Source organism: Venturia canescens, chromosome 4 (assembly GCF_019457755.1).
Source record: "Venturia canescens isolate UGA chromosome 4, ASM1945775v1, whole genome shotgun sequence".
NCBI classification, from domain to species: Eukaryota; Metazoa; Arthropoda; class Insecta; order Hymenoptera; family Ichneumonidae; genus Venturia; species Venturia canescens.
Window position 1 is genome coordinate 8,476,735 of NC_057424.1, and position 25,109 is coordinate 8,501,843.

Below are 25,109 nucleotides of genomic sequence, written 5' to 3' on the forward strand. Positions count from 1 at the left end.
GTTTGCATGATTTTTGGTGTGTGGATAAAGATCGAAGTGGGAGATTAAAAGGATTCTTTTTATAGCACGAAATTCAGCCGTATCATTGATTTTTCGAGCCTCTTAAAGCGCTCAAAAAATAGTATGCGAAAAATCTTGTCGAGGCACTTGAGCCAAAAGCGCCCTTTTTTTCATTGCTTTCAATTATGTACGACAAATCGATTAGTGCGGCCTTCGATTCAACGCACAAAACACTTTTTTTTTTGCCCCAATTTAAGAGAAAGGTTTTGTTCAATTGAAAGGAAAGTCGATATACTATTGCGATTAAAAGACGAGCCTCAAAGTTCACGTACCAGTGTTAAAAGTCTTGTTTAATCAATTTTTTTTCTCTCAACCGACAGTACAAGATGGGCGAGTACAAGTGGAAGAGCTACACCGAGGTGGAAAGGTTAGCATCCTCGTTCGGTCGTGGCTTGGCCGAGCTGGGATTGACGCAGAAGAAAAATATCGTGATATTTGCTGAGACTCGAGCCGAGTGGATGATAGCAGCTCACGGCAGTTTCAAACAGAATCTTTCGGTTGTTACGATCTACGCGACTCTCGGCGACGAGGCAATTGCTCATGGTATTAATCAAACGGAAGTCGATACGGTTATAACGAGTCACGAATTGTTGCCGAAGTTCAAACGACTGCTCGACATGATTCCTGAAGTTAAAAACCTCATTTACATGGAGGACCAACTGAAAGAAACCGACACGAAGGGCTTCAAGGTATCAACGCGGATTCTCATCCTCATTGGATTACGAGAGCACAAATTTTCTCCAACGAGTCACCAGAGAGAAACGCTTTTCACGATTATTTCCGTCATTTCAGGAAGGAGTACGCTTGATGCCGTTCTCAGACATCATCAAAAAAGGCAACACTTCTAATCGTCCATCCGTTGCACCGGAACCCGAAGACACAGCCATCATAATGTACACTTCCGGCTCGACGGGTGTTCCAAAAGGTGTACTCCTCTCTCACAAAAACATCATCGCCACGCTAAAAGCTTACGCTACAGCAGTTGTCATACAACCCGATGACGTCTTCCTCGGCTTCTTACCACTGGCTCACGTATTCGAATTCCTCGCTGAAAGCGTTTGCCTACTTACCGGTGTTCCCATTGGATACAGCTCGCCATTGACCATGATTGATTCTAGCAGCAAAATCATGAGGGGATCCAAAGGAGACGCCTCCATCTTACACCCGACTTGTTTGACCGCTGTACCTGTGAGTATAAGCTCAACGAGAAAATAAAACCTAACACGTTTCGAGGATAGGACTAGAGAACCAAATTGAATCACCATGATGATGACTGAAAAAAAAAAACGGTAAAATTTTAAGAAATTTTTATGAAATAAATATTCACAGCTGATACTCGATCGCATCTCCAAAGGAATAAACGAGAAAGTTAAGAAATCTGGAGCGTTCAGACAAGCCATTTTCAATTTCGCATACGAGTACAAGCTCAAATGGACGAAACGTGGCTATGAGACACCTTTGTTCAATCGTTACATTTTCGGCGCCGCGAGGCAGGTCCTCGGCGGTCGAGTACGACTTATTTTATCCGGTGGAGCACCATTGAGCCCTGATACTCACACACAGGTCAAACTCTGTCTGTGCGTTACTGTCACGCAGGGATACGGTCTCACGGAAACGTGCTCAGGAGCCACAGTTATGGACAGTAAGCATAAAACCTGTTGTATATATTTTTTTTAATGATTTCAATTATATTTAATTGTCTATAAAAGTCTATAAAATGAAATAAATAATATAAGCCTGTTCGAAGCTTTTTGTTGAAAATCGAAACTCATGAAAAAACATTTTTATTACTAGCGTACGACAGAAGCACAGGAAGAGTCGGAGCTCCTACGGTTATCTGTGACATAAGACTGGAAAATTGGGAAGAAGCGAATTACAGAGTAACGGATTCACCTTACCCGAGAGGCGAGATTGTTGTAGGTGGCGATAACGTCTCGGCTGGTTATTACAAACTTCCGGACCAAACAAAAGAGAATTTCTTTGAGGAGAATGGCAGACAGTGGTTCAGAACGGGCGACATTGGGGAATTCCATCCGGATGGAAGCATGACGATCATCGGTGAGTATTTGCTTTGAAACTTTTCGTTAGCACGTAACTTATTTATTTATTTATTTATTTACTCTGTCACCGGCAGATCGGAAGAAGGATTTAGTCAAATTGCAATTGGGAGAGTACGTATCACTCGGTAAAGTCGAAGCTGAACTAAAGACTTGTCCCGTTGTGGAAAATATCTGCGTCTACGGAGACGCTTTCAAGGCGTACACAGTCGCTCTTGTCGTACCGAATCCTCGCAGCCTCGAAGAAATTGCAGCTAATCTTAATATTACAACGAAAAATCTTGAAGAACTGTGCGAAAATCCACGCATTGAGAAGGCCGTTCTGCACGAACTGGTTGAACAGGCGAAGAAATGTGAGTTCTGTATAAATCAAACTTATCAATGGATCGGATGACGATTGAAACACATGCCTTTAATTCTCATTTTCGATTTGTGGAATCTTGCGGTTTGATTTACAAAAATTTCCACAACTCTTTCGTCGAATCGAATGTATATTTATATTTTTTATAATTCTATCGAATTTTGTCAAAGAGTTTTCTATTCTTTGTGAACCTTTCTGATCGTTTCGGAAAAATTAGCGTTTGGGTTTGAAAAATCTAAAATTCTTACGTCATTTCTTCGGTTGAAAGGAAACAGATAAATGACGTTTTCAAACATAACTCAAGCAAGTTGTATGCGCCCATTGTAAAATTTACCATGAATATAATATTTCGACTTATCTCATTTAAAGGTAAACTACAAAGATTTGAAATCCCTGGAGCTGTGAAGCTCTGTCCAGAGCAGTGGTCACCGGATATGGGTCTGGTTACGGCTGCTTTCAAACTGAAGCGAAAAGCTGTCCAAGAGCGTTATCAGCACGAGATAAATCGGATGTACGCCTCGTGATGTTACGGCAAAAAATGCGCAAAGTGTAACGTCTAGCGTGTACGCAAACGTAGTAATTTGGAAGTATGACATCGCGGAAGAGAAAAAGAAAAAAAGATCGACAAACATAACGCCAGTCGTCGCGCGGATCTCTCAGCGTGTCCTGAATAACCAATGTTGTTGAAATTCATAAACACCGGCGATACTTATGGCAAACGAAGATACGCGATCGCCCTCGATTCACTCGGTACCGTGGGTGTGTACGTGTGCATGTGTCCTTTTATGTATTCGAACTGTTTGCGTAGATTTATGTGTACTATACCATCCCCGTTGTAAAGGACGACCACGGTGGATTATCGAAAGTATATCGGTTATCAGGCCATTACAGATAGCGCGTACATAATTGTGATTAAATTTTTTTTTATTCAACATTTCGATACAACCGACGTTTTTTTTCTATTGTGAATTTCTGTCAATTCGTACAATTGTCATTCGTGGTCGCGCAAAACAAAGTGTTTACCTTTGGCCTCCAAACAGTCTGCAAAGTCGATTGAGTTTATTCCTTGAATGAACTACTGATTGGATCGCACAAATTTGCATAATCCAATTTCGCAATCGGGTATATTCCTATCAATCTCTCTGCGTCCATGGGAAACATTCTCTACTGTAAGCGAACACGATTAATGAAAAAATGATTGCTAAAAAGGCAGGCTTTTGATTTTGACCTCGTTGATGAACGTTTTTGCGCATCTTCGTCAAATGCTATATTTATGGAAGATATATCGATTGGAATTCGTAATGAGGAAATTGTAAGTAATTGTTAATACCGGTGACCTTTTGCACGTTCAATATTGAACAAAACAGCGAACACTTCAAGTAAAAATTAATTGTGCAATTATTATCGCGGTTGAATTCATTGGAAAATGTATATCATTCTCGGACAATGGTGAACGAATTGTTCTGGAACAGTAATAATAGTCTTCTATGTACATATTTATTTTTTTAAATTTGTATCATTTGTTATCGATGTCGCGCGTTCTTCTATTTTTAAAGACAGAGAAAATAGTATATTACGCACCTAAGGAGTGTAAGTAGACTACCTCAAACCGCGGGCAGCACACGGTTTGAGGTAGTCTAATTTCACTCCCGTGGAGTGTATACTATTTGTCACCACACATGCACCGAAAATTCAACCTTCCGTTTTCGGAAAGCTGAACTTTCGGCGTATGTGTGGTGAAAATTAATTTGTCAGTATCCATAAAACGTTGTACCGCCAACGATGCCTATTCATTGATATTGCAAGTATGATACACTGAAAATCGTCATAGAGATTAAGTTTGAGGATGTCCTCGCCGTACCGAGACACATCAGAAAGCTGGCTAATGTTTTGTTTATACTTTTGATTTTAACTAACTCCAAAAGCAAGTTGCCATGATGATATTTTTTGTTTGGATTAGTGGATGCGCATACTGAGTATGGTATGACAAAACCAAATTATTTTTCGTATAAATTTGAATATTATTTAATATATTTAAATCACCCAAATGGCATGTTTCCTTTTGAATTATTTTTTTTGTTAACAATAATTAGGAGTTAGCTCGTATTTTCGAGCAGTTAAATTCACTGTATTATTCCAATCCTTGGTGGAGAAATATCAAAATAGAGGTATTCACTGCTCGATGAAAAGTTTCGATAAAATGAACCCGCGAATAATTATCTGATTCTTCCACTCGTTACTCGTTCCAATGGAAATGTCCGCGAGCAAGTAAACGAAAATTCACCAGTTCTCGAAAATCGTCGTACGCTGAGAATGTCCTCGATCTCGTATAAATCTATCAATCAATTAAATGTTTTGAATTTTCAATTGACTCTACGTTCGAAAATTGTGTCCCAAATCATAAGAGAAATTTCGGGAACTGCTTCCACTTTCATCATAAAACACGGTCTACCATACTGTGCGCTGAAAAGAAAGAGAGTTAGAGAGAAGGAGACTCTGCGTCAGGATAATTAGCGGTTGAACATTTATTTTATTGACAACAAGAAAACAAATCATGTGAACAATATGAAAGCAACAATTTTAGCAATGTTTAGTATGAATATAAGAGTAAATGGTGCAACGTGGCTCGGCCTTAAATGGCAAAGAGTCGCCGCGCTAAATCGACGTTTTCCGGGATCGTTTCTCGGACCTAAAATGTGGTTAAAAAAAAAGTGTCTCGTTGATTGGATACACGCTATATTAATGTATTAAAATCTAATGCGTATACGTGTATGAAAGTTATGAAATTATGTTTTTCTTTTCTATTGCATCCAACACGAAAAAAAAAACCAAAAAGAAAAAGTTATTTACCTGTGATTATACATCATTCGTAAGCTTGTACGATGCAGTTTCATGCATACATTTATTTCTATGTTGAATATTAATGGTGACGTCGTAATGTTGGTCGAATCGCTTATTCGCGTAAAGCCCTACTATTGTAACATCACAGTACATGTCTCTGCGACAAGAAAGTTTAGGAGAAAACAAAAACTGTTTATATATATATATATATAAATATATATAAGAAAAACAAAATGCCTAAATACCGTACGTAATTGGAGCAGTTAAAAAACGCTTCATCCCTTTATTTACTTACTCATCGATTAGATCTATCAATAAACAACAAAGAATCCTCTTCTACTGGTTCATCTTTCACTTTTCGTGGACACGACTCTTGCTTCACTGAATAGTATAATTAACAGGTGATGAACAATAACGAAATTTTTCATGCGAATCGAGGCTGTTTGAGGCCAACGGCGTTGTCGCTTTCGCAGCAGCTGTTATTTTCCTTTTATGCTTTTCTTTCATTTATGCATTTTTCCTTTTCGCATTGCTTCGATTTGAAAATCCTGATAATACAAACGTACGAAAAATTCTATGAAAATTCTTCACAAATGTTTCATCACCGATTCAATACTGAACTCTATAAAATGATCCATCGGTTATTGTTCGATAATAACTACACTCATCCTGATTTTTCTCTCGAAAAAACTATGAATATTTAACAAATAAATATATACAAATTCATCTTACGCCAAGAACTTTCATGAATGTTTCGACGTTAGTGCAAGTTTCATCGTACAAGAAAGAATTAGTGGACGAATATCGATGAGCAAAGCATTGAAATATGAAGGGTCTTTTGTTAATCGCTCTAACGTGAATGTCATGAAGTGTTCTTTATTTTTTATCTGGCTAATTCGCGTGGGTGCATTCAATGCGTGCATGATGTTTTTTTCCCCGAGTGTCGAGACGGATTGTATGTACATGAAACATAGATTAATAAATTTATAAGCTGACTGACAGTATCGCGAGATCGATCGGCGGGTACACTCTGAGCACAACAAACGAGAGTAATATAATTATCATTTGGAAAGTACAAATTGCGTTTTTTCAAGAAGCATGAATGGAAGAGAAACAATAAGCGATCCACTGCATTTCGAAACAGTATGTAAAGGGATATCGATGTTCTCGCGCGTTCTGTGTGTCTCATGGCGCGCAAAAGGAACGTATATTTTGTGTAAAACCTTCGAAGTGTCACCTTCAGACTTTCTTCCTTCGTAGAAAATGTTCAATCGAATTGTTCGTACGATCGAACTGACAAAATATTGTAATAACGTTTCTCCCTATTTTTTCGATACGATCGCCAAATAATGATATCGCATCTAATGAAAATTGAGGTCTTGGCATCGAGCGAGCCGCAAAAAAACAAGGTCGAGGGTGAGAGATTAAAATGGCAAATTGATAAAACGAATCTACCAAACGTGACTCGTAGCTTGGAGATTTTTTTCATTTATTTTCGGTTACGATGAGAGTTCCTACGACTAATTGGCCGAAGACGATAAACACGTTGGAAATATTGGTACTAATTAATATTTATTGATTGGCGTGCACTCGATAATATTGTGTTACAAACAAACCAAAAGCTGGTGATTACACTTCGGTATTTGATTTAATAGTAAAAAAACAACCTTTGAAGATAATAAATGTACAAATGTAAAAAAAATTATGTTACACACATTTTTAATGTCATCCACTGAATGCGGTGAAACCATTCTCAAACCTTTACTTGTCCAGGAAATAGGGCATTTTCTTCATCTCCACTTATGATGTCTTCTGTTTGAAGTAATCCTCCCGCAACGACTGATTCATCATCTGACCGATCTTCGTCCTTATCCACACCGGTGGAATCAGGGTGAAAAATATTTGTACCCCGTGCGCCCAGTAACCGGTACTCGAGTCGATTTTGCCCAGTGTGACGACCGCGTTTTTCGCATATGTTGTCGCATCAGGTACGAAGAGACTAGAAACCTGAAAATGTTCAATCGTTCAATTAAAAAAGTTTTTAAAAAAGCGACAATATTGAACTTTTGACACGATCTTCTCCTCGAACTGATGAACATTATATCTCCACATGTTGAACGATTTCGATCGAATTTGTTCGACGCCAAGCTTCATAACTTTGAATCTTTAAAATATTGTTTTTACTCTTCAGCTACACTTTGGCTATCACCTCGCACGAGATTCGTCTCCAACTTAATTTTTCCGACGATCGATGACGAAGGAACCGTGTTCACCACCGGCAAACATTTGCAAAAGCGGTTCGAGGGGCTTCCAACTCGTTTTTGTTCAGTTTTTTCAGAAAAGCATAACATGTTTGTAAAAAATTCAAAAGATTTTAAGCATTCGATAATTGTGTGAATATGTACTTATTAATTTTCATACTTTTTCAAGTTCCGGAGTGTCTTGACCCCTTCAAACAAAGAATTGACGTGTTAATTTATGATACATATTTACCTGAAGTCTTTGACTGAAAGCATTCATCTTCGTATTGACAAAGAGTGGAGTAAGATGTTGGATGGTGATGCCAAATTTTTCGTACTCCGCTCTCAACGCCTCGGAGAAGCTCTTGACGTAGATTTTCGTTGCTGCGTAAACAGTCATGAGTGGTAAAGGCTGAAGTTCCGAGCCCGATGATACGTTGACAATAGCACCTTTGCCCCGCTCCTTCATCCCATTTATTGTGATTCTTGTCATGAGGGTCGTTGCACCCACGTTCACGTTAATAATGTCCCATAGATCGTCCTGAGGCACCTCACCAACGTACATCGGGTAGGAATACTGCATTCCCACGTTATTAACTATTCGTTAAGATGAAAATTAACCTATAAAAATCTTAGCATCGATCGGAATATAATTTTCATACGACGTCTGAGTTTTTACATTTGGCTATGAACAGTGTAAACGTTGAAGTTTTATGTGTTTCTTGTTTCTTTTATAAATAACGATTGGTGGGATGAATTTACATAAAACCTTGTACACGTCTTTTACATACGCAAAAGTACTGAAATTAAAAAAAAAAAAAAAAAAAACATTTTTAATGGTATATTTTTGTACAATGGTTTGTTAAAAATGGCACCCCTTGAATCGGCGTTGACAGCAAAACTGAAAGAGTTTTCATCCCAGCGACTTGATTCAAATCGCATTTCGTAGGGAAAACGTATGTTTTCAGCATGAGGTAGCCGTTTTTTGATAACTTTTTATTTTCTTTTATAAACAATTTTCTACTGAGAAATCCACAAAAATTGTAATTTTTTTTCTCCAAATAGTCGCCATTTTTATTATAAACAATATTTTGAAAATCCCCTGTGTCATGCGAGATAGCTAATAGCATATGTTTTAAGAATCTTTTTGGTTTTTGTCCCGAGATGTTCCATTTTTGAGATTTTCTGTCAACGCCGATTCGAGAGATACCACTTTTAACACAACCATGTACAATAAAATACCGTGAAAAAATTTTTTTTTAAATGTTTTTTATAGTATTTCATGGTACTTCTTAGTTTGTAAAAAATGTGTACGAGGTTTTTTTTAAATCCACCCAATCAATTTTTATCTTTAAAATAAACAAAAAATACCTAGAATTCCAACGTTTGCACTGTTCATGGCTCTTGAGGTATTCCTTTTGCATGAGCGTATTTTTTGGTGGCACAAATTGAGACACTCGACTTTGGACGGATTTCTAATCTCTGAGAAGTCGTGGTTATTTAGGAAAAGCTTCTGCTACTGCCATTTTTCCAACTTCTATCGTTAATATCTCTTTTAAGCATTCGGTAACCCTTTATTTTTATCGTCGCTATGGATTCCTTACATTTTTTTCTCTCCATGAGACAGTTTGTATTAGGAAATTAGAATTATTTAGTATAAGAATTATTGAATAAAAATGTGGTAATAATGAAATCTTCCCAAGCTCCCGTATAAATTTTACCATTTTCGAAGATTTAATTCTTTATTGAATGTTGAAAAACCTGACTTGAAATTTCGCCAATACATTGGCGATGCACTTTTACTTTGGTGTCATTTAAAATCAGTTATTTGTAGAATATTCGGGTTCGCGAAAGGAATACCTTGATAAAGTTAATAAGTTTTTCATCGCTTCATGTCTAGTTCGATTAAACAATCGAATGAGAAAATTTACCAAGAATTCCAACTGGAAGATTTGCCAGTTTTTTAGCTATATCTTCCGCGACGTCTCTGCCTTTGCTGAAATCCGCGACGATTATTCGGACCTCGATTTTTGGATTGACCTCGAGAATTTCATTCCTCGTATTCTCGAGTCTGGCTAAGGTTCGACTGATTAGGATCAGATTAATGCCGCGCGAGGCGAGCTCTTTTGCGTAAGCTTTGCCAATCCCATCGGTTGAGCCGGTGACCACTGAAATTTTCATCGAAAATAGTCACCCGTTCAGTGATCGTCGATAGAGCTGTTCAAACGTGCTGCAAGCTATCCTGTACCGCTAATTCGTCCCCTTAGAAACGTTAATAATAATCTATGTCGAATGTAATTTAGCAATTTGCTGATACAAAATGTTGGCATGATTGCGAAAAGTCTGCGCCATGTTTTCTTACACGCACATTTCCTTCGATTCTCGAGTTGAGGCGATTCGATAAAAATACTTTGTTCCTACGATTTTCCAATTTGACACAAATCTCAAACGCTCTTGGCTATATCCCCTTAATATTAGTAGCAACATTAAAAACACTCGTTTGACGTCAAAGATTTCAAATTTTATGACTCGATTTTTACCCCTGAAATTCCATTAGTGAATCCAATTTTAAAAGGTCTTTACGAATTTAAAATGAAAACTGAAGTATCTTTGTTTCCTTTGATCGAAGTGAGCCCGGCTACAATAAGCAATCGTGCCCTCGGACCTGTAGCTTTGACGTTCGTTCCATAAATTATTTCGAGCTCGTATAATAACATCGTTTATGAAATCTTTGCCAAGATCACGAACTGGTACGTTTACTTGATACTTTGAGTTGTATATCCGAGCGAGGGGAGGCCGAGAAAGCAGTTTTAAAACTGTGTGCTGTAAGAATCGTTGCGGGAAGCAAGAAGGGAGCAGGATAACGAAGGAGAACTAGGCCAAGGTGGACGGTTGTGCGACAGCTTTTCGCCTGGGGATTGTGAAAAGAGGTTCATCGTGCAATTCGAAAACGGGCATTAGTGAGACTTGGAAAAGGCGAATGGACTGAGGCAAAGTGAGTGGCGAGCGCGGCTAGGCGATCGCTTGTAAAATTAAAAAAGCCATGTACAAAGAAACTGTGTGGATACGGTGAAAAAAAAGTGATCTTGATAGAAAACGACGCTTCACTGAAATCCGTAAACTCACCTGCCCACTCGCCGAATTTCGCTTTGAGATCGACGGGCGTTCGATCGAAAATTGGCACGAGTATTTCCCAGAGTGCGCGAGAAACTCGACTCACGGGATCGAGGATCGCCGACAGCATGATCAGGGCAACGAGCACCCACATAACGATTAACATCAACATTTTAGTGAGAATTTTACAATAATTACGTCTGGGAGTATTTATACTTGGAATGAATGGAGAAGATTCCGATTCGTGGATCTAAAAAAATGTGAATGCTTTGACACGAATGATCACTCGACGCACTGATTTCACTCGGCAACCTCTCAAATTTATGGTGCTCCACACCGATATCAGATGCGAATACTGCTACTCGTTTTATCAATTATTCCATAAAAATCAGTAAATTTTTACGCAAAACGATGAAAACTGCTTCTAAGAAAAATCATTGTTTTAAAGATCAAGATATAATCGCATGTGGGAGCACTGCGTCGCGTGTACATCAAGCTAAAGGTTCGCCACGATGAAAGCTGAAAATAATGAAATAGAATTCTTTTCAATTGTACGCTTTTGTACGCAACCGCCTATTGGCGAGGCAATCGTAGCTTGCACCGCACTAAAATCAAAGATCAAGAAAACTTATTCGAGCTCTGCTCGCCCAATATTTGCCGAATTTCAATTTAAAAGAATCACTTTAACGTATAGCAAATAGAAAATTGAAAAATTACAATTGCTGTTAATGGAATTATGAAAATTTTCGGATGTAATACTAAATAAATGCCACCATACGATCACTGTGAGCGCGCATCGATTGCTTCAACGAGGCAAGAAGAATCAGCTCACTGATAAGTTTTTATCGGAAAAGGTTACTGGGTCAAATTATATAATCGCATCCGACGCGAGCGAATTCTCTATTGCAATAGAAACAGAATTTGCTGTCATTTTGGGGCGGGATTCACCGGGCCGTAGTGCTCGCTCGAGTAGTAAGCCGAGGAACAAATATTACCGCGATCTAATTGCAGCGAAAAACTATGCACTTTTCGATAATGTAACTTTTTCACTGCTTGTTTGACCACCGGAGAACCTCATAAAAAAGTAAAGCAGAATCACGCTTCTGCCAAGTTTCACAGACGCCCACAGTGTCCCCTCGATCCAAACATCTTTGGATATTTTTTCTTCGCTGATATCCCCTTCGAAATCTGCGCTAATCGATCGTCCAAGTCTCACCGGTAAACTGAATTCGACTCTCGAGCCACAGGCGACTGCACGACGAAGGTAAAACACTTTCTCTCCTTGGAGCCACATAAGTCCACTGTCCCCGATTAATGCAAAATTCAGTGTCCTCCACACTTTGTTCCTGTCATGCTGCGCTTCTCGTTCTGAACACCTATGAATTTTGTCAAAAATACTTCCTCGTCGTCGATTACGTAACTGGAAAAAGCCAATTGGGAGGGACTGTTTTACTCCCAAACCGGTCGCGCGTATACCGGTTTTCTTTTTTACCCACAAAATGCCACAAATTTCACTTTCGTAACGTTTTTTATGCTCGTGATCAACGGTGGTCCTCTGATCAATGTTGGTTGCCACATTGATTTTCTTAAGAAAAGTCTTGAAAGGGTATAGCCGGATTTGTATGAGAAATCGGTCCTTGCGGCATTTTCAACTCGCATTTGGGGAATCGTTTTGGTATCAAACAAAGATAATTCAGCCAAATTTTCGGCTGTTTTTCTCAAATGGTTTTCGAGATTTTCAAGAAACCCTCGTTTCTTCATTTTGTTATTTTTTTATGGTAAAAATCAAAACTAATGAGTGGGGATTTTTTTCCCAATTCTTAGGAATAAAAGACGTAAAAAAACACTTTTGTAAGGACTCCCGTTGATTTATCGACTCCAAGTTGTTGATCAAATTCTCTAGAGATTAGGCGGGATTATCGTCCAATAACGCTTTTAATTTCTCATCTTCAAATTTTTTCGGTTGGCCTGGCCGTTCTTTCTCATAAACGTCACAATCATCACTTTTAAACCTTCTAAATCAATCTCTGCATACTGTTTCGAATGGAGCAGATTCCCCATAAGTTTCCGCGAGTAATCGGTGAGCTTCAGCCTTACTTTTTTTTCAATCAAAATAATGCAGAAGGACACATCGGAAGAACAACTTATCGCGATCCATTTTTTACTGTATATTAAATATCACGTAAAGAATATAAAAATGCCGACTGTTGATTGGATTATATTAATACACCTTCGAGTTGCAAAAATTTACTTGTCACAGTATTTATAATTCAGTGTAAAAATTGCTAGCCACATCTGTATGTGAACAGCGGGAATTAATGCAACCACCTAATAAATTAAAGTGAGTTATCTAGATCGTTGAAAAAAATGTTAAAACGATTTTAAAATGATATAATCTCGAATGGTTTGTATGCAATAAGTTTGCAGTAAAATGATAAAAATATTGTTTAAGTAATGTATTCCTTCATTTTTCGGTAAAAAAATAATTTTTTATACATTTCTTTACCATCAAAAAAATATAAGATTGTTTAAACGCAAGATTAGAGAAAAAAAATCTTGAGTATAGAGGAGTATAAGAAACATTTGTTGACAAAATTTGGTGAGTGTCACTTTTGAAAAAAGCAGTAAAAACAAAGATTTAAATTTTATTTCGTCCGGGGAGTCCTTACAAAAAGTCCTTTTTTACGTCTTTTATTCCTAAGAATTGGGGAAAAATCCCCACCGATTAGTTTTGATTTTTACCGTAAAAAAATAATAAAATTAAGAAATGAGAGTTTCTTGAAAATCTCTAAAGCCATTTGAGATAAAGAGCTGAAAGTTTGGCTGAATTATCATTGTTTGATACCAAAACGATCCCCCAAATGCGAGTCGAAAAAGCCGCAAAGGCAGATTTCCCATACAAACCCGGCTATACCCCTTACACAGAGTTTAAATGGGTAATCGACTGATACGCATATCAAACGTTAAGGGGTTCGTCTTATTGATTAATGAGTGATAAACGTGTTTAAGCGTAAAGAAAAATACACAGCGTTATAGCGACTATGTGTAAAAAATCGTATATCTTTCCATATAACGAATGAACACTTCTTACGAAGTTTATGAAAAAAGTTTTTCATAAACTTTGTGTAAGTTTGTATTTTGTATTTGTGTAAGTGTAAAATTGTGTAAGTACACAATAACAATGAAATATATATAATGAAGTTTTGGGAAAAAATTCGAGACAATTGTCTTACTAGTAATAAAGATATATTACGTTATAGATTAAACGAAATTGGTAACGAGCACTCGTATAACCTCCGATTTGCTTATTATTTAGGCATTTTGTTTCTCCTTGGCTTGGCCCATTCCTGTCATAGCCTTCTGTCTTTTTATTAATACTTTTTTTCTTGATTCGAGACACTTTCGAAAAATTCGAGACAATTGTCTTACTAGTAATAAAAATATATTACGTTATAGATTAAACGAAATTGGTAACGAGCACTCGTATAACCTCCGATTTGCTTATTTAGGCATTTTGTTCTCCTTGGCTTGGCCCATTCCTGTCATGGCCTTCTGCTTTTTATTAATACTTTTTTCTTGTTCCATCTCCCTTTGCGCTCTCTAACGCGATTTTTTACATAAAGAACTATAGTATTTTAGCCAGGGACGAATGAAATTTTGGGTTCGGTCAGTGATGGATCCTCTATTAATTAATGACTTGTAATTTCATTCGCCAAAGGATAAGTTGAAAAAATTTATATACAATTTCGAATTAATAACTGTGACATTAATTTAAAGTGCTTATATATATTTAATTAGGGAGTAAAAATCGATCCAATTTAAAGACCTATAAAATACGATCTTTCGGGCATGATCTACCTTAATCATGCTCATATCTACGGAATTATACTCGTACGCACACTCCGAGAATTCTCGTGTCATTATGACACGTTTGATGTAGAAATCCATATGCAGCTTTTTTTTTATCTCGAAATGAAAAAAATTGTTTAGTTCCATGAAATTGAAAATTCGTTTAAAAATATGCTTTGAAATCAGGCTCAAGGACTGAATATTATTTTAACAGAAATTCCATCAATTTTTTCCCATAAAAATGATGGGTTTTACGTCGTTTTATTCGAACGTTATCCAGTCATCGATATAATAATATATACTCGAGAGCTGTTCAATATTAATAAAAATCCATTGAATTTATTCGGAATAGCTCGTGAATCGAAATCACGATCTAAATTATGACAAAGATGCTAGCTGTCCACTAAACGAACTGGAACTTTGTCGGCTCGAACGAGTTTTTTGAGTCAGTTAATTGGTAAAGATTAAGCAGCTTGAAAAGTTGATCGAAATTCACAGCAGGTACGTACAAAATATTACGTAAGTGTGGATAGTAGTGCTTTGTCAAGTTTATGGACATCGATAGCAAAATCTATGGACATTGGTATACGAAAACGACATTCTTCGAACTTCGTTTTTGCTTCCTGTCGCGGTTGCGTATGAACGCAATCGTGCGAAGTGTGAAATAGAAGAGGGAGAGGCGAGAGGCCTGCTGTGTCGAAAAAGAGGAAAGCATCGATTCAATGAAGGCTCATGGTACAACATTATCCCGGTCATTCGATGTGAAATACGAATCGTGATCGAATGCTGGAAGAGAAGTCTGATTACTTGTAGTCTCGTCGATGTGATATTATTTTATTATGCCTTCGCAATATTTCATGCAAAATTTGCTGCTCGCGCACACCTGCTCCGATTTATCGGCGTATGGCTTTCGCAAATATAATTGCGTCATTAAAACGCGATAAATTGAAGGAGGAATTGAAAAAATTCCTGCACTCTTCATGGGAAGAAAGACGAAATATAACGTTACTTTATCCGCAACATATGATTGGAGAAGTTTGCCATAAGCAATTATCGATCAACCGAATGCTGCCGCACGCATTTACTCCCTTCCCCAATATTTTTCTGTTTTTATTTTTCAAACCCGCCGAAGTGGGGCCTTCTACGCTCAGAGTCAACGAATCCGTGGACTCGGAAGCAGCTCGGGGCGCTCGTAACTTTAGAATGAAAATCCGAGCGGTTTTCACGCAGGTCTTTTCATTTAATTTTCTGGCTGTTTTACTACTCTGAGAATGATTTGCTGCATCGGGCACGCAGACACACAAATGCGGATACAGTTAGATCTTTTCGGTTTTATGGAGAAAGAACAGTTTTATTTCCCTTTCGATCTTCTTCATCCGCAGTCCGAAGACCATTTCGTCTCCCTTTTGTTTCCATAAATTGAGACCAATCTGTTGGTGATCTCGAGCATCTTGACCAGTCACCGTTACAAACTGAGCCTCGTCCACCGAGTCTGTGGGTTGTGAGTGAAAAATTGGATAACGAACTCAAGCAGATGGAAAAAATCCAAACGAAAAGAGTTTATTTCGTGGGAGGAAAATCCGGGGAAGTAAAGGATGAATGGGAGCCGAGAATCGAGGAGAAAATCAGGAAAAGAGGAGTGCCTGGACACGAAGCCTACAGCTCTCCGTCTCGTGTCCAAAGTCTCCGAAGATTGGCTCACTCACTACGGCCGAGCCCCGGTTAGCGGCGAGGAATCACCGCGTCATTTTTATCCCCAGCGAAATCCTTGAGAAACAGCAACGCAGATTCGAACTTCACTTCTGAGGAAGGCGTAATACGGGCGCGCACAAACTGAGTCTCAACTATAATCACAACGGCGAGAGCGTGCATGGTATTCGCTCGTCGCTCGTCGTGCGGCCCACTCGCTGTGAATCTACAACCTCGATGTCTTTTCAAGCAAGAAAGCAGCGAAGCGTCTTTCATTTCTCGTGGAATCTCTTCGCTATACGTATACAGTGAATTAGCATTGAACGAAAGAACTTGATGTATGTCACTCGATTCGAAGCGCGAACGAGACAAATAGAGCGGGGAAAAGGGAGAGCGTCGTGATATTGCGAATCCGTACGAGATAGCAGCGCGATTAGGGGGCCGCAGGCGGCGGGGAAACGAGAAGGATATATGCGAATAAATGCCGAGTAGCGCGCATCTTTATTGACCCAGCGGCGCAATTGGTGAACTGTCTTTTCATTGAGAGGAGCATTTCACTCGAATAAATGGTCGAAAGGCCGGGAGAACGTCGGTGCTAGTAACACATACGTACATGCTGCGGGGCGTAGTGGAAGCAAAGCAGCGGACAAAGTCGTCTACCACCTGAGTTCACTCGGAAGGTTTAGTTGTGTGTCGCCCCGCCGCTTGCGAGGATCCCAAGACGTGAACTTTGCGTTTCTATGAAACTCACGCGGTACCGCCGGACGTGCACGAATCGATGGAGGATCATCGCTATTTCGAGGCCTCTTTGGAATAACCAAAATTCGATCGTAAACTCGCTAATTTGAGGTAAAAACGTCATAAAAATGTTCCTCGCGTCTAAAACGTACTTTCATGCGATTTTTCACGCGCATTATTCTATATAACGACTGTTGACTCAAGCACCGCACATCACCGAAATTAATATGCATGATGCACGGGCAGCTATCAATTTCGAAAACGTTTACACGCTACGAATCCTCATTCGCTTTACGACTTTTTTTCAAATTAAAGCTAAACCATACGATCGTAAATTTTACGTGTAACTGTGATTGAGGATTGCAATAATCGGTTGGTATCATGACTGGGCTCTGGCCATTGTTTCATCGATTCGCATTCACATTCGAATCTCGAAGTTTCAGACTTGCTCAAGGTAGATCATGCCCGTAGAATTGTATTCTATTGGCGTCTAAATTGCGTCGATTTTTACTTCTTAATTAAAGATGTTATCACTCTAAATTAGTGTCAGAGTTATCGAAATTGTAAATGCATTTATTCAACTTATTTTTTGGCGAGTTAAATTACAAGCCATTAATTGAACGGAGATCCATCATTGACCGAACCCAACATTTCATTCGTCCCTGGCTAAAATACTCTAGTTTTTTATGTAAAAAATCGCTTTAGAGAGCGCAAAGAGAAATCACAAAAGAGAATGGATCAAGAGAAAAGTGTTAATAAAAAAGACAGAAATCTATGACAGGAATGGGCCAAGCCAAGAAAAAACAAAATGCTGAAATAAGCAAATGTAAGGTTACGAGTGCTCATTTTACCAATTTCGTGCAACCTTTAACATAATATATCTTTATTATCAGTAAAATAATCGTCTCGAACTTTTCCCCAGATCTTCGTTATATACTTCATTGCAATTGCGTATTTTTTCATAAACTTCGTAAGAAGCATTTATTCGTTATATGAAAAAAGAAACGATTTTTTACGCATAGTCCCGATACACCAGTGTGTTTTTCTTCATATTTGAATACGTTTGTCTAAATAATCAATGAGACGAACCCTTTAAAATTCTATATGCGTGTCAGTCCCATTTAAACTCTGTGTAAATATCGAGACTTTCTTAAGAAAACCGTTTCGTGCATGAACTATACCATAAACTGCGTTCGATTCTCAATTTCGTCTCGTTGAACCCTCCGAATTTCTTTCCAATCTTTTCGACTACCGTTTCATTAATTCCTCGTCTACTCGTAATCCCAAGCGACGCTTTTGACAGTCCGAAAAAACTCGGCCGAATCATCGCATGGGGTTACCTCGTCGCGCGTACCAGTCACATCTAAATGGTTATTCACCCAAAGAAAGGCCGCCGTTACGTGATAAAGAAATGAGCGATATGCTCTGTGAAACTCCATCGCGTGTATGAGTGTAGAGACACCAGCCATGGTCGGGATCGTAATGCAATTTGAAGGTCGGTTGTACGCCTTGCGTACAGTTAGATGGTCCTCTATCCCTCCTCGGTTTCGACTAAACCGGAATTTCTTGATCGTATAGCCTGCATACACACACGTATATATATATATATACGTAGAGAGTGCTCATCCAGGGTCTTTCGGGTTGAAAAAAATTCTAGAGGATTCGAGACGAATAATATCGACGAGCGTAGCCAGTTTTTTTCTCATTCAAAGTCATTTTTTGCCGTTTTCGTACACATCTTTTTCTTCGTTTCTGCGGCTTATTCCATGCGGTGAATTTGCATTTTTCAAGACGCGAATCGAGTGCGATTGCGTAACAAGGAAATCACTCGCCAAGTGTATTGCGTCTTGGAGTGAACTATACACAGTGAATTAGGCAAGTCCTTTTTCGTCGCAACGGTGAGCTGCTTCGTGAGAGGAATGGCATGCGCATCGAAAAAATACGTGAGCAATAATTCTTCGATGCAGCAAAGTTCAACAGTTGTTCGGAATCTCGAGAAGGGTGTCTTCGCGATGAAACGCGAGCCTCCTTTTTCGCCTGTTTCTCAGTTTGTTATCTCAACTCGAATGCCTTGAGAGTGCGAGAACACGTCAGCGGTATAGTCGCGCGTAGAGCTGACTTCATCCTGGTCAAAGTTTCGAGCGAAAGGACGTTTGTACATACCCGTCGTGTGTACAACGCATCGTTATCGATGCGCGTCATGTAATGAGACATGCGCATTCAACACCCACTTTTCTTTATCTTATTTTCGTTATTTTACGTATCCGTCGAATCGTGTGGGTGCTCACGTCGACTCAGGTCTCTCTGCTCTTTCCCGCGGTTTATTTTGACGGAATTCATTAAACTGTAAACGGTATCCGCAACACCAAGAGACTTTTCTTGCTTTTTTGGCTGCATACGTGCTCGTGAAAAATAAATAATTGTCGATTAATCGCGGAGTATTGACCTATTTGGAGTAATCTTGAAACCAGCTCAACCACCATCCCGTTCATTCGCTCAAATAAGTACGCGGAAAATTCTTTGCTGGTGTATGTTTTTTCGCTTCGTATCCATACACGTGCGCGTATTTTGTTAACACTGAATTTCACGCTTCACTGAATATCTGGTTGACTCCAATCTCCCAATTATCGATAAACGACGGTGCTCGTACACCGAGTATCTGCATACACACGGGAAAGGTGTCATGTTTTGTTCCTCCATGCCGTGATTATAGTTTAGAACATACTATGCGCTTTCCGATCGACGTTGAACTTTAGTCGCGACCGAGAATGAGGCTCAGAGGAGCATGAATTAAACACGAATTTTGCATAAAGTATTCCTGATTTTCAATACTTTTAGAAAGAAATGTGCACGGGGAGAATTAAATTTGAAAAATTATCGTCTAGTAACGATTGTGCGGTGACGAGCTCCAACTCGTGATATAATGGTGGGGAAAAAATTGAATTTTTCTATGCTGAATTTTCACAACTTAAAAATATTGTTAGTGTTTTAAAATATTGTTAGTGATTAAAAATATTGTTAGTGTATTTGTATTACAGAATATCTTATTAAGGAGTTTCGGTACAAAAGTCTAAATATTAAGAAATTGATCAAATTTGGTGATAATGTTCTTCAACATCAAATGCGAAAACACAAATTTTTTCAAAATTTTCTTCTACTTAGTTATCGAGTAATTACGCATTAAAGCAGATTTCTTATGCCCTGAATGTATACCTATATATATGGAAACGCTATGCTTATACACGTCAACTTTAGTGATCAATTACTCGATAACTGTGTAGAAGAAAAATCTTAAAAAATTTGTATTGTCAAATTTGGCACTAAAGAATATGTTCACCAAATTTTATAAAATTCTGAACTTTTTGAAATTTTTTATGCTTTTAGCATGGCTTAGCATGGCAACATTGTATCGCCTGTACCGAAACTCCTTAAGATGTAAAAATATTAAAAATTTGATAAATGCAAATTTGCACGATGGCACATTTTTACTGGTATCTTTCAAAGAATAATCTGTGTTTTTTAACCGATTTCGTTGCACCACTTATTATTTTATTCCTTAACCGATCCTCTACGAATTCACCGCGTAGATTTTTCTTTAAATTCATTTCCTCAGAAATGATTAATGAAAAAGTTTTCTCGCTTAATGAATAATTAGCTGCAACAGTGAAACGATTAAGTTAAAAAAAAACCATATGGTGGATTCGTAAAGGATTCGTAAAGGATCAGTTAAGGAACAAAATGAGACGTGGTGCAATAAAATCGTCCAAAAAATGCAAATAATTCTTTGAAATATACCAGTGAAAATGTGTAATCGTGGAAATTTGCATTTATCAGTTGATGGTTTTGCAAAACTATCGTTTTTAATATTTTTACATATCAATAAGATATGCTGTCATACAAATCCACTGATAATACGTTTAATTGGTACGTTAAACTTGGTCTAAAGGCGTTGTGAAAATTTAACGCTTATTTGACTAGCGTACAGTACAGGAGTTACCTTAAATAATATTCATTGTTCAAAGTAGGAACTTTTACCGGAGTACGTCTAAAAGTATGGCTAAAAAAAATGTCCGGTTAAAGGTGCCATTCTTTTGGATATTATTTCAATATTTATTTCCGTACGAATGTTTGTGCCAGGATGCGGCGATAATAGGAACCTTGCAGGGGTATGCTGTCGCTACATCGGCATATTTCCCCATTATTTTATATGCTCAGCCCTTTGTCGAAGTGTGTAAATCAGCGATTTGGTGTGCTACGGAATTCGGAAGCGAGTGATCGATACCTACGCTGGGGCAAAGACATTTTGCCGTGATGCAACGTAAAATTACTAAACGTTTTGTAAATTTTAGCATACGTACCGTAAATTTCACTATCTGCAATATTTACTATAATAGAACTGAAAATTCCGCAAAATATTTATAATTTTACAATGCGTAACAGGAATTAATTTTTTTTCGTTACACGTTACTAATTTTACAGTGAATTTCAGACTAAATATTACCGTTTAATTCTCTCCGTGTGTACGGCTATTCATTTTTCAACTGCATGGTTAGAAGTTATGCAAATGGAAAATCTAGATGCCCGTTGTCTTGAGACTCGAAGAGCTCGAGGACTAGTATTCGAGGATTCAAAAATTCCTTCGTCCATGTAATCAATCTGAGAAAGCAGTCAATCACGTCACTTTAAGAACTGAGGTACTCGGATAATTCTAACCAATCTCTGTCGCTCGATATGTTATTAGCTGCCAGGCTTCGCTCGAGTTTTATTAGACAAGTAATTTTAAACAAAATGAAATGAATGGTGAAATGCTTGAAACTTAGTTACAGCTTGACACGAAATATGGGGAGAAAATCTACTCACCGATTCCAAGCGTTTTAAAAATTAACTCCCTACACTGAAATTCTATTTTTAGGGCGAAAGAAAATGAATCCAACAATCTTTTCTGTTGAATGGTGATTTTGATCGAACGCGAGACTCGTCGTTTCAATGTTCAATCAATATATTCAATAAAATCAATAATAATTAAGAATCCAATATTTTTTTACGTCAATTCGATTGATCAAGAGAATCGGTAGAGGCTCGGGACAAGTACATTGACATCCCTGTCGTTATATTGTTCCTATTAATTTATTCTCACGATATTTTGTTGCATCGAAGACGATTTAAACTCGTATCGGTACTGCTGCGCAACGAAACATCTTTTTCTCAATCCCCCAATAAGGGAACCACCTCGTTCTCTGCTTTCAAAGTGCACTGCCATGAATCAACTTTTCGTTGAGAAAATACGAAAAATCAAACTCCTAAATCGTTCCTAAAGTTAATGTCTATAATTTGTCATGGGAGGGACAGCAGCTGAGGGGGAATTTAAAAACTAAAAGATCTGTTTGCACTTGAAATTTTCAGACAGTCCGATATCGGTGGAGTGATCTCGTTGAATCAATGTACCAGAAGAGAAACAAGAGTTATGATGATAGGATGGCGAGGTGTAAAAATAATATTGTGCACTTACGTCGTCGTTTCGCTGTGCGTTTGGCTGACGATAGACGCGAATCGAGTTTCGAAGATTTTCGATGATAGCGAGCCGGTTCGGGGGACTTTCGACTACACGTGGAACAGCTCAAACGCCCTGGCACGATCTGCACTGTTTGAACGTCAAGAGAGGCTGCAGTACAATTGTGAAATTTCTAGCGCGCGTCATTATCCCAAGCGCACACTCGTTCCTGACGACTTTCGCAATCTTATCGTCGATGAGAAACACGAGTTGTTATACTGTTACGTGCCAAAGGTAGCTGAGTAGAATGCAACAATTATACACTGATTGACGCTTTACCGAAAAGCTAACAAAGGCAAATCGACTCTCGTATTATCTTCCTGTCTAATTGCTGTTTAGGTCGCCTGCACCAATTGGAAGAGAGTTCTGATGATAGTTACGGGAAAGTGGGCGGGAAACGACCCTCTGGAAATACCAGCGGATTTGGCGCACTCTTCCGAGACTTTTCAGCGACTGAGTAACTTCACGATGCCTCAGATCGAGCAAAAATTAGCTAATTACGACGCACTCATCGTCGTTCGACACCCGCTCGAAAGATTGCTTTCGGCTTACCGGAACAAGCTCGAAACGAAAAATGAGAAGAGTCCAAAGTACTTCCAAACACGTTTTGGCCGACGAATAATCAAGGTAGCCGAATGTGTCGCTAAAAGCATAAAAATATAAGAGAATTGCACCAATCGCAGCTCACGATTATCTCCTTCCATTTTATTGATTCGAGTCTCTCTCCTTTTTTCAGAAATACAGACCGAACGCCACGAGAGAATCCTTGTCGAAAGGCGACGACGTTACGTTTCGGGAATTCGTCGATTTTATAACGAGCGACGACACGCAAAATAGTCGCAACGAGCACTGGACGCCGATCCACGAGTTGTGTCTGCCCTGCATCGTCAATTACAATCTCGTAAGCAAGTACGAGAGTCTCGCTGAAGACGCTACCGAAGTCCTTGAGAGAATAGGCTCGAAACCAGTGATGTGAGTACTTCGTTCGAGCTCTACAACAGAGCTCGATTATCCTTTACAGTACGAGAGCCCACAACCAAAATCGGGTCTCATAGCAATACGGCTAAAGCTATATAAAATCGTTAGATTATATGATTCAGAACTCGACTAGGTGGGTAGTAACGGTCAAAAGTGTAACAACTACGTGGGAGGCCATTTCTGCTGTGTCAAAAAAAATAGGCAGTCGGCGTTATAGCAATACGACTGATTTACATAACATGCATAGGTATTGTCATTTCATGACAAAAAAAGTTCGTTTTCAGAAATTTTTCGCGTAGCGCATAGCCTGAGCGCATTTTTGAAAATGTCAAAAAAATTAGCCGACATGTTTTATAGCAACCCGGATAATTTTTTTTTTTAACCCTTTTTATGGCTGCCGGAATTACTGAAAAAATGTTTTCAGAAATTTTCGATGTCGCCTATACCCTGAAAAACGAAAAAAACGTTGCGGCGTAACCTGGCAAACGCCTCGGCACTTGATACGCTCCTGTGGCGGGAACGGTTTTTTTTGTCAATTCCATCCAAGTTCCCTGTTGAACTAATTATTTAACTCCCTTCAGTTCGGTTCTACGGATTCGGGTAAATACGATAAAACGGAGTATCGAAAACTTTTCTGATAGAGACGGTGCGACGCTATATTTTTCTGAAATTCATTTTTTCTGCACCTCCACAACTTATTTTATCATGTCGAAGAATTTTCTTATTTTGTTTGACATGATAATGACATTTTTAAAACGTTCTTGAAATGTAATGCGACAGCATTTTCTTCTGAAAAATATTTTGTTAGCATCAACTAACGCACTTTTACTTATAAACAAGATTTTCAGACGTTTTTTTTATGTTTTTTTTTTTTAATCTCATTTCTAATTTTTTTAAGTGATCCTCCGGGTTCGGGCGACACTATTAACTTCTGAAAAACATGTTTCCGGTATCTTGGTCAAACACATTGCTATAAAACAGGTCGGCTAAATTTTCTGACATTTTTGAAAATTCGGTCAGATCAAACGCTACGCGGAAAATTTCTGATATGGGTATTTTTGAGTTCAGGACAATCGTGACTATCGATTTGATGCGGTTTTGGCCGTATTGCTATCAGACCGAAATTTTGGTCGTGGGCTCTCGTATTATTATTATTATTATTATTGTGAACACTGAATCGCTACGTTTTACATCCGACATTTTTTTTCAGATTCCCTACCAGGCCCCAGAGCAGCGAACCAACTTCCAAGAAACTCGAGACCTACTATTCGACGTTGAATTTCAAACAACTGAGAAAACTCGCCGAATATTACAAGCTTGATTTACGACTCTTCGATTATTCCCTGGAAGACGTTCTTGGATTCTCGTTAGCCTGATCCCCCTTCCAATCATATCTGTGATAATTTTTCAGGAGCCTACTTATCTTTACTTATCTTTACACTTACCAATTGTTCACGAGGGTTTTTGACGAACGCTCGTTAAACGCCATATCGACCAACGTACCTTTGTGACATGAGCATAATGACAAATCGGTTGATTCATAAGTATTTAAAGAAACTTAGCTATTAGGAAACATATTTCTCTAATAAAAAAAAGCAATTAAGATTCCCGAACGATTTTTTACCCGATTT

The 25,109-nt window shown here is 38.4% G+C and overlaps 3 protein-coding genes across 19 annotated transcripts in view; 2 read left to right on the forward strand and 1 right to left on the reverse strand.

The window, feature by feature from the left end:
• Acsl (Acyl-CoA synthetase long-chain) overlaps positions 1-5,658 on the forward strand; it is a 31,399-nt gene extending 25,741 nt beyond the window's left edge. For all 8 annotated transcript variants that reach the window (XM_043418176.1, XM_043418175.1, XM_043418179.1 and 5 more), the window contains 6 exons: positions 381-749; positions 853-1,248; positions 1,390-1,702; positions 1,855-2,118; positions 2,195-2,470; positions 2,848-5,658. In XM_043418176.1, coding sequence (XP_043274111.1) covers positions 381-749; positions 853-1,248; positions 1,390-1,702; positions 1,855-2,118; positions 2,195-2,470; positions 2,848-3,002 — 1,773 coding nt within the window. In that variant the 3' untranslated portion in view covers positions 3,003-5,658. The remainder of the gene's footprint in view (positions 1-380; positions 750-852; positions 1,249-1,389; positions 1,703-1,854; positions 2,119-2,194; positions 2,471-2,847) is intronic.
• A 1,214-nt stretch (positions 5,659-6,872) lies between these two features.
• On the reverse strand, positions 6,873-22,597 carry LOC122410127 (inactive hydroxysteroid dehydrogenase-like protein 1). 5 transcript variants are annotated; one of them, XM_043418188.1, is made up of 5 exons: positions 22,459-22,597; positions 10,686-11,192; positions 9,491-9,727; positions 7,813-8,156; positions 6,873-7,326 (listed from the first exon to the last, which is right to left on the reverse strand). In XM_043418188.1, exons 2-5 carry the CDS (start codon positions 10,843-10,845, stop codon positions 7,120-7,122), a joined length of 948 nt encoding a protein of 315 aa, XP_043274123.1. In that variant the 5' UTR covers positions 10,846-11,192; positions 22,459-22,597; the 3' UTR covers positions 6,873-7,119. The 5 variants fall into 5 exon arrangements, with proteins under 5 accessions (XP_043274123.1, XP_043274127.1, XP_043274124.1 ...); XM_043418192.1 differs by lacking the exon at positions 22,459-22,597 and adding an exon at positions 11,890-12,046; XM_043418189.1 differs by lacking the exon at positions 22,459-22,597 and adding an exon at positions 11,669-11,807.
• On the forward strand, positions 11,792-25,083 carry LOC122410126 (carbohydrate sulfotransferase 11). 6 transcript variants are annotated; one of them, XM_043418186.1, is made up of 5 exons: positions 11,792-11,937; positions 22,353-22,734; positions 22,840-23,127; positions 23,237-23,472; positions 24,689-25,083. In XM_043418186.1, the coding sequence occupies exons 2-5, from the start codon at positions 22,414-22,416 to the stop codon at positions 24,852-24,854; spliced, it is 1,011 nt and encodes a 336-aa protein (XP_043274121.1). In that variant the 5' UTR covers positions 11,792-11,937; positions 22,353-22,413; the 3' UTR covers positions 24,855-25,083. The 6 variants fall into 6 exon arrangements, with proteins under 6 accessions (XP_043274121.1, XP_043274117.1, XP_043274116.1 ...); XM_043418182.1 differs by lacking the exon at positions 11,792-11,937 and adding an exon at positions 16,732-17,060; XM_043418181.1 differs by lacking the exon at positions 11,792-11,937 and adding an exon at positions 19,147-19,247.
• Positions 25,084-25,109: the final 26 nt, after the last annotated feature.

Excerpts from the sequence above, each read along its gene's own strand:
- LOC122410127 (XM_043418188.1), bottom strand. The coding sequence starts at position 10,845 with ATGTTGATGTTAATCGTTATGTGGGTGCTCGTTGCCCTGATCATGCTG. Across the intron at positions 8,157-9,490 it reads TCTTCCAGTTGGAATTCTTG|TTAATAACGTGGGAATGCAG; the intron begins GTAAATTTTCTC and ends CTTAACGAATAG. Across the intron at positions 7,327-7,812 it reads CTTTCAGTCAAAGACTTCAG|GTTTCTAGTCTCTTCGTACC; the intron begins GTAAATATGTAT and ends GAACATTTTCAG.
- LOC122410126 (XM_043418181.1), top strand. The coding sequence starts at position 19,162 with ATGCGCATTCAACACCCACTTTTCTTTATCTTATTTTCGTTATTTTAC. Across the intron at positions 23,128-23,236 it reads TTGGCCGACGAATAATCAAG|AAATACAGACCGAACGCCAC; the intron begins GTAGCCGAATGT and ends TCCTTTTTTCAG. Across the intron at positions 23,473-24,688 it reads ATAGGCTCGAAACCAGTGAT|ATTCCCTACCAGGCCCCAGA; the intron begins GTGAGTACTTCG and ends ATTTTTTTTCAG.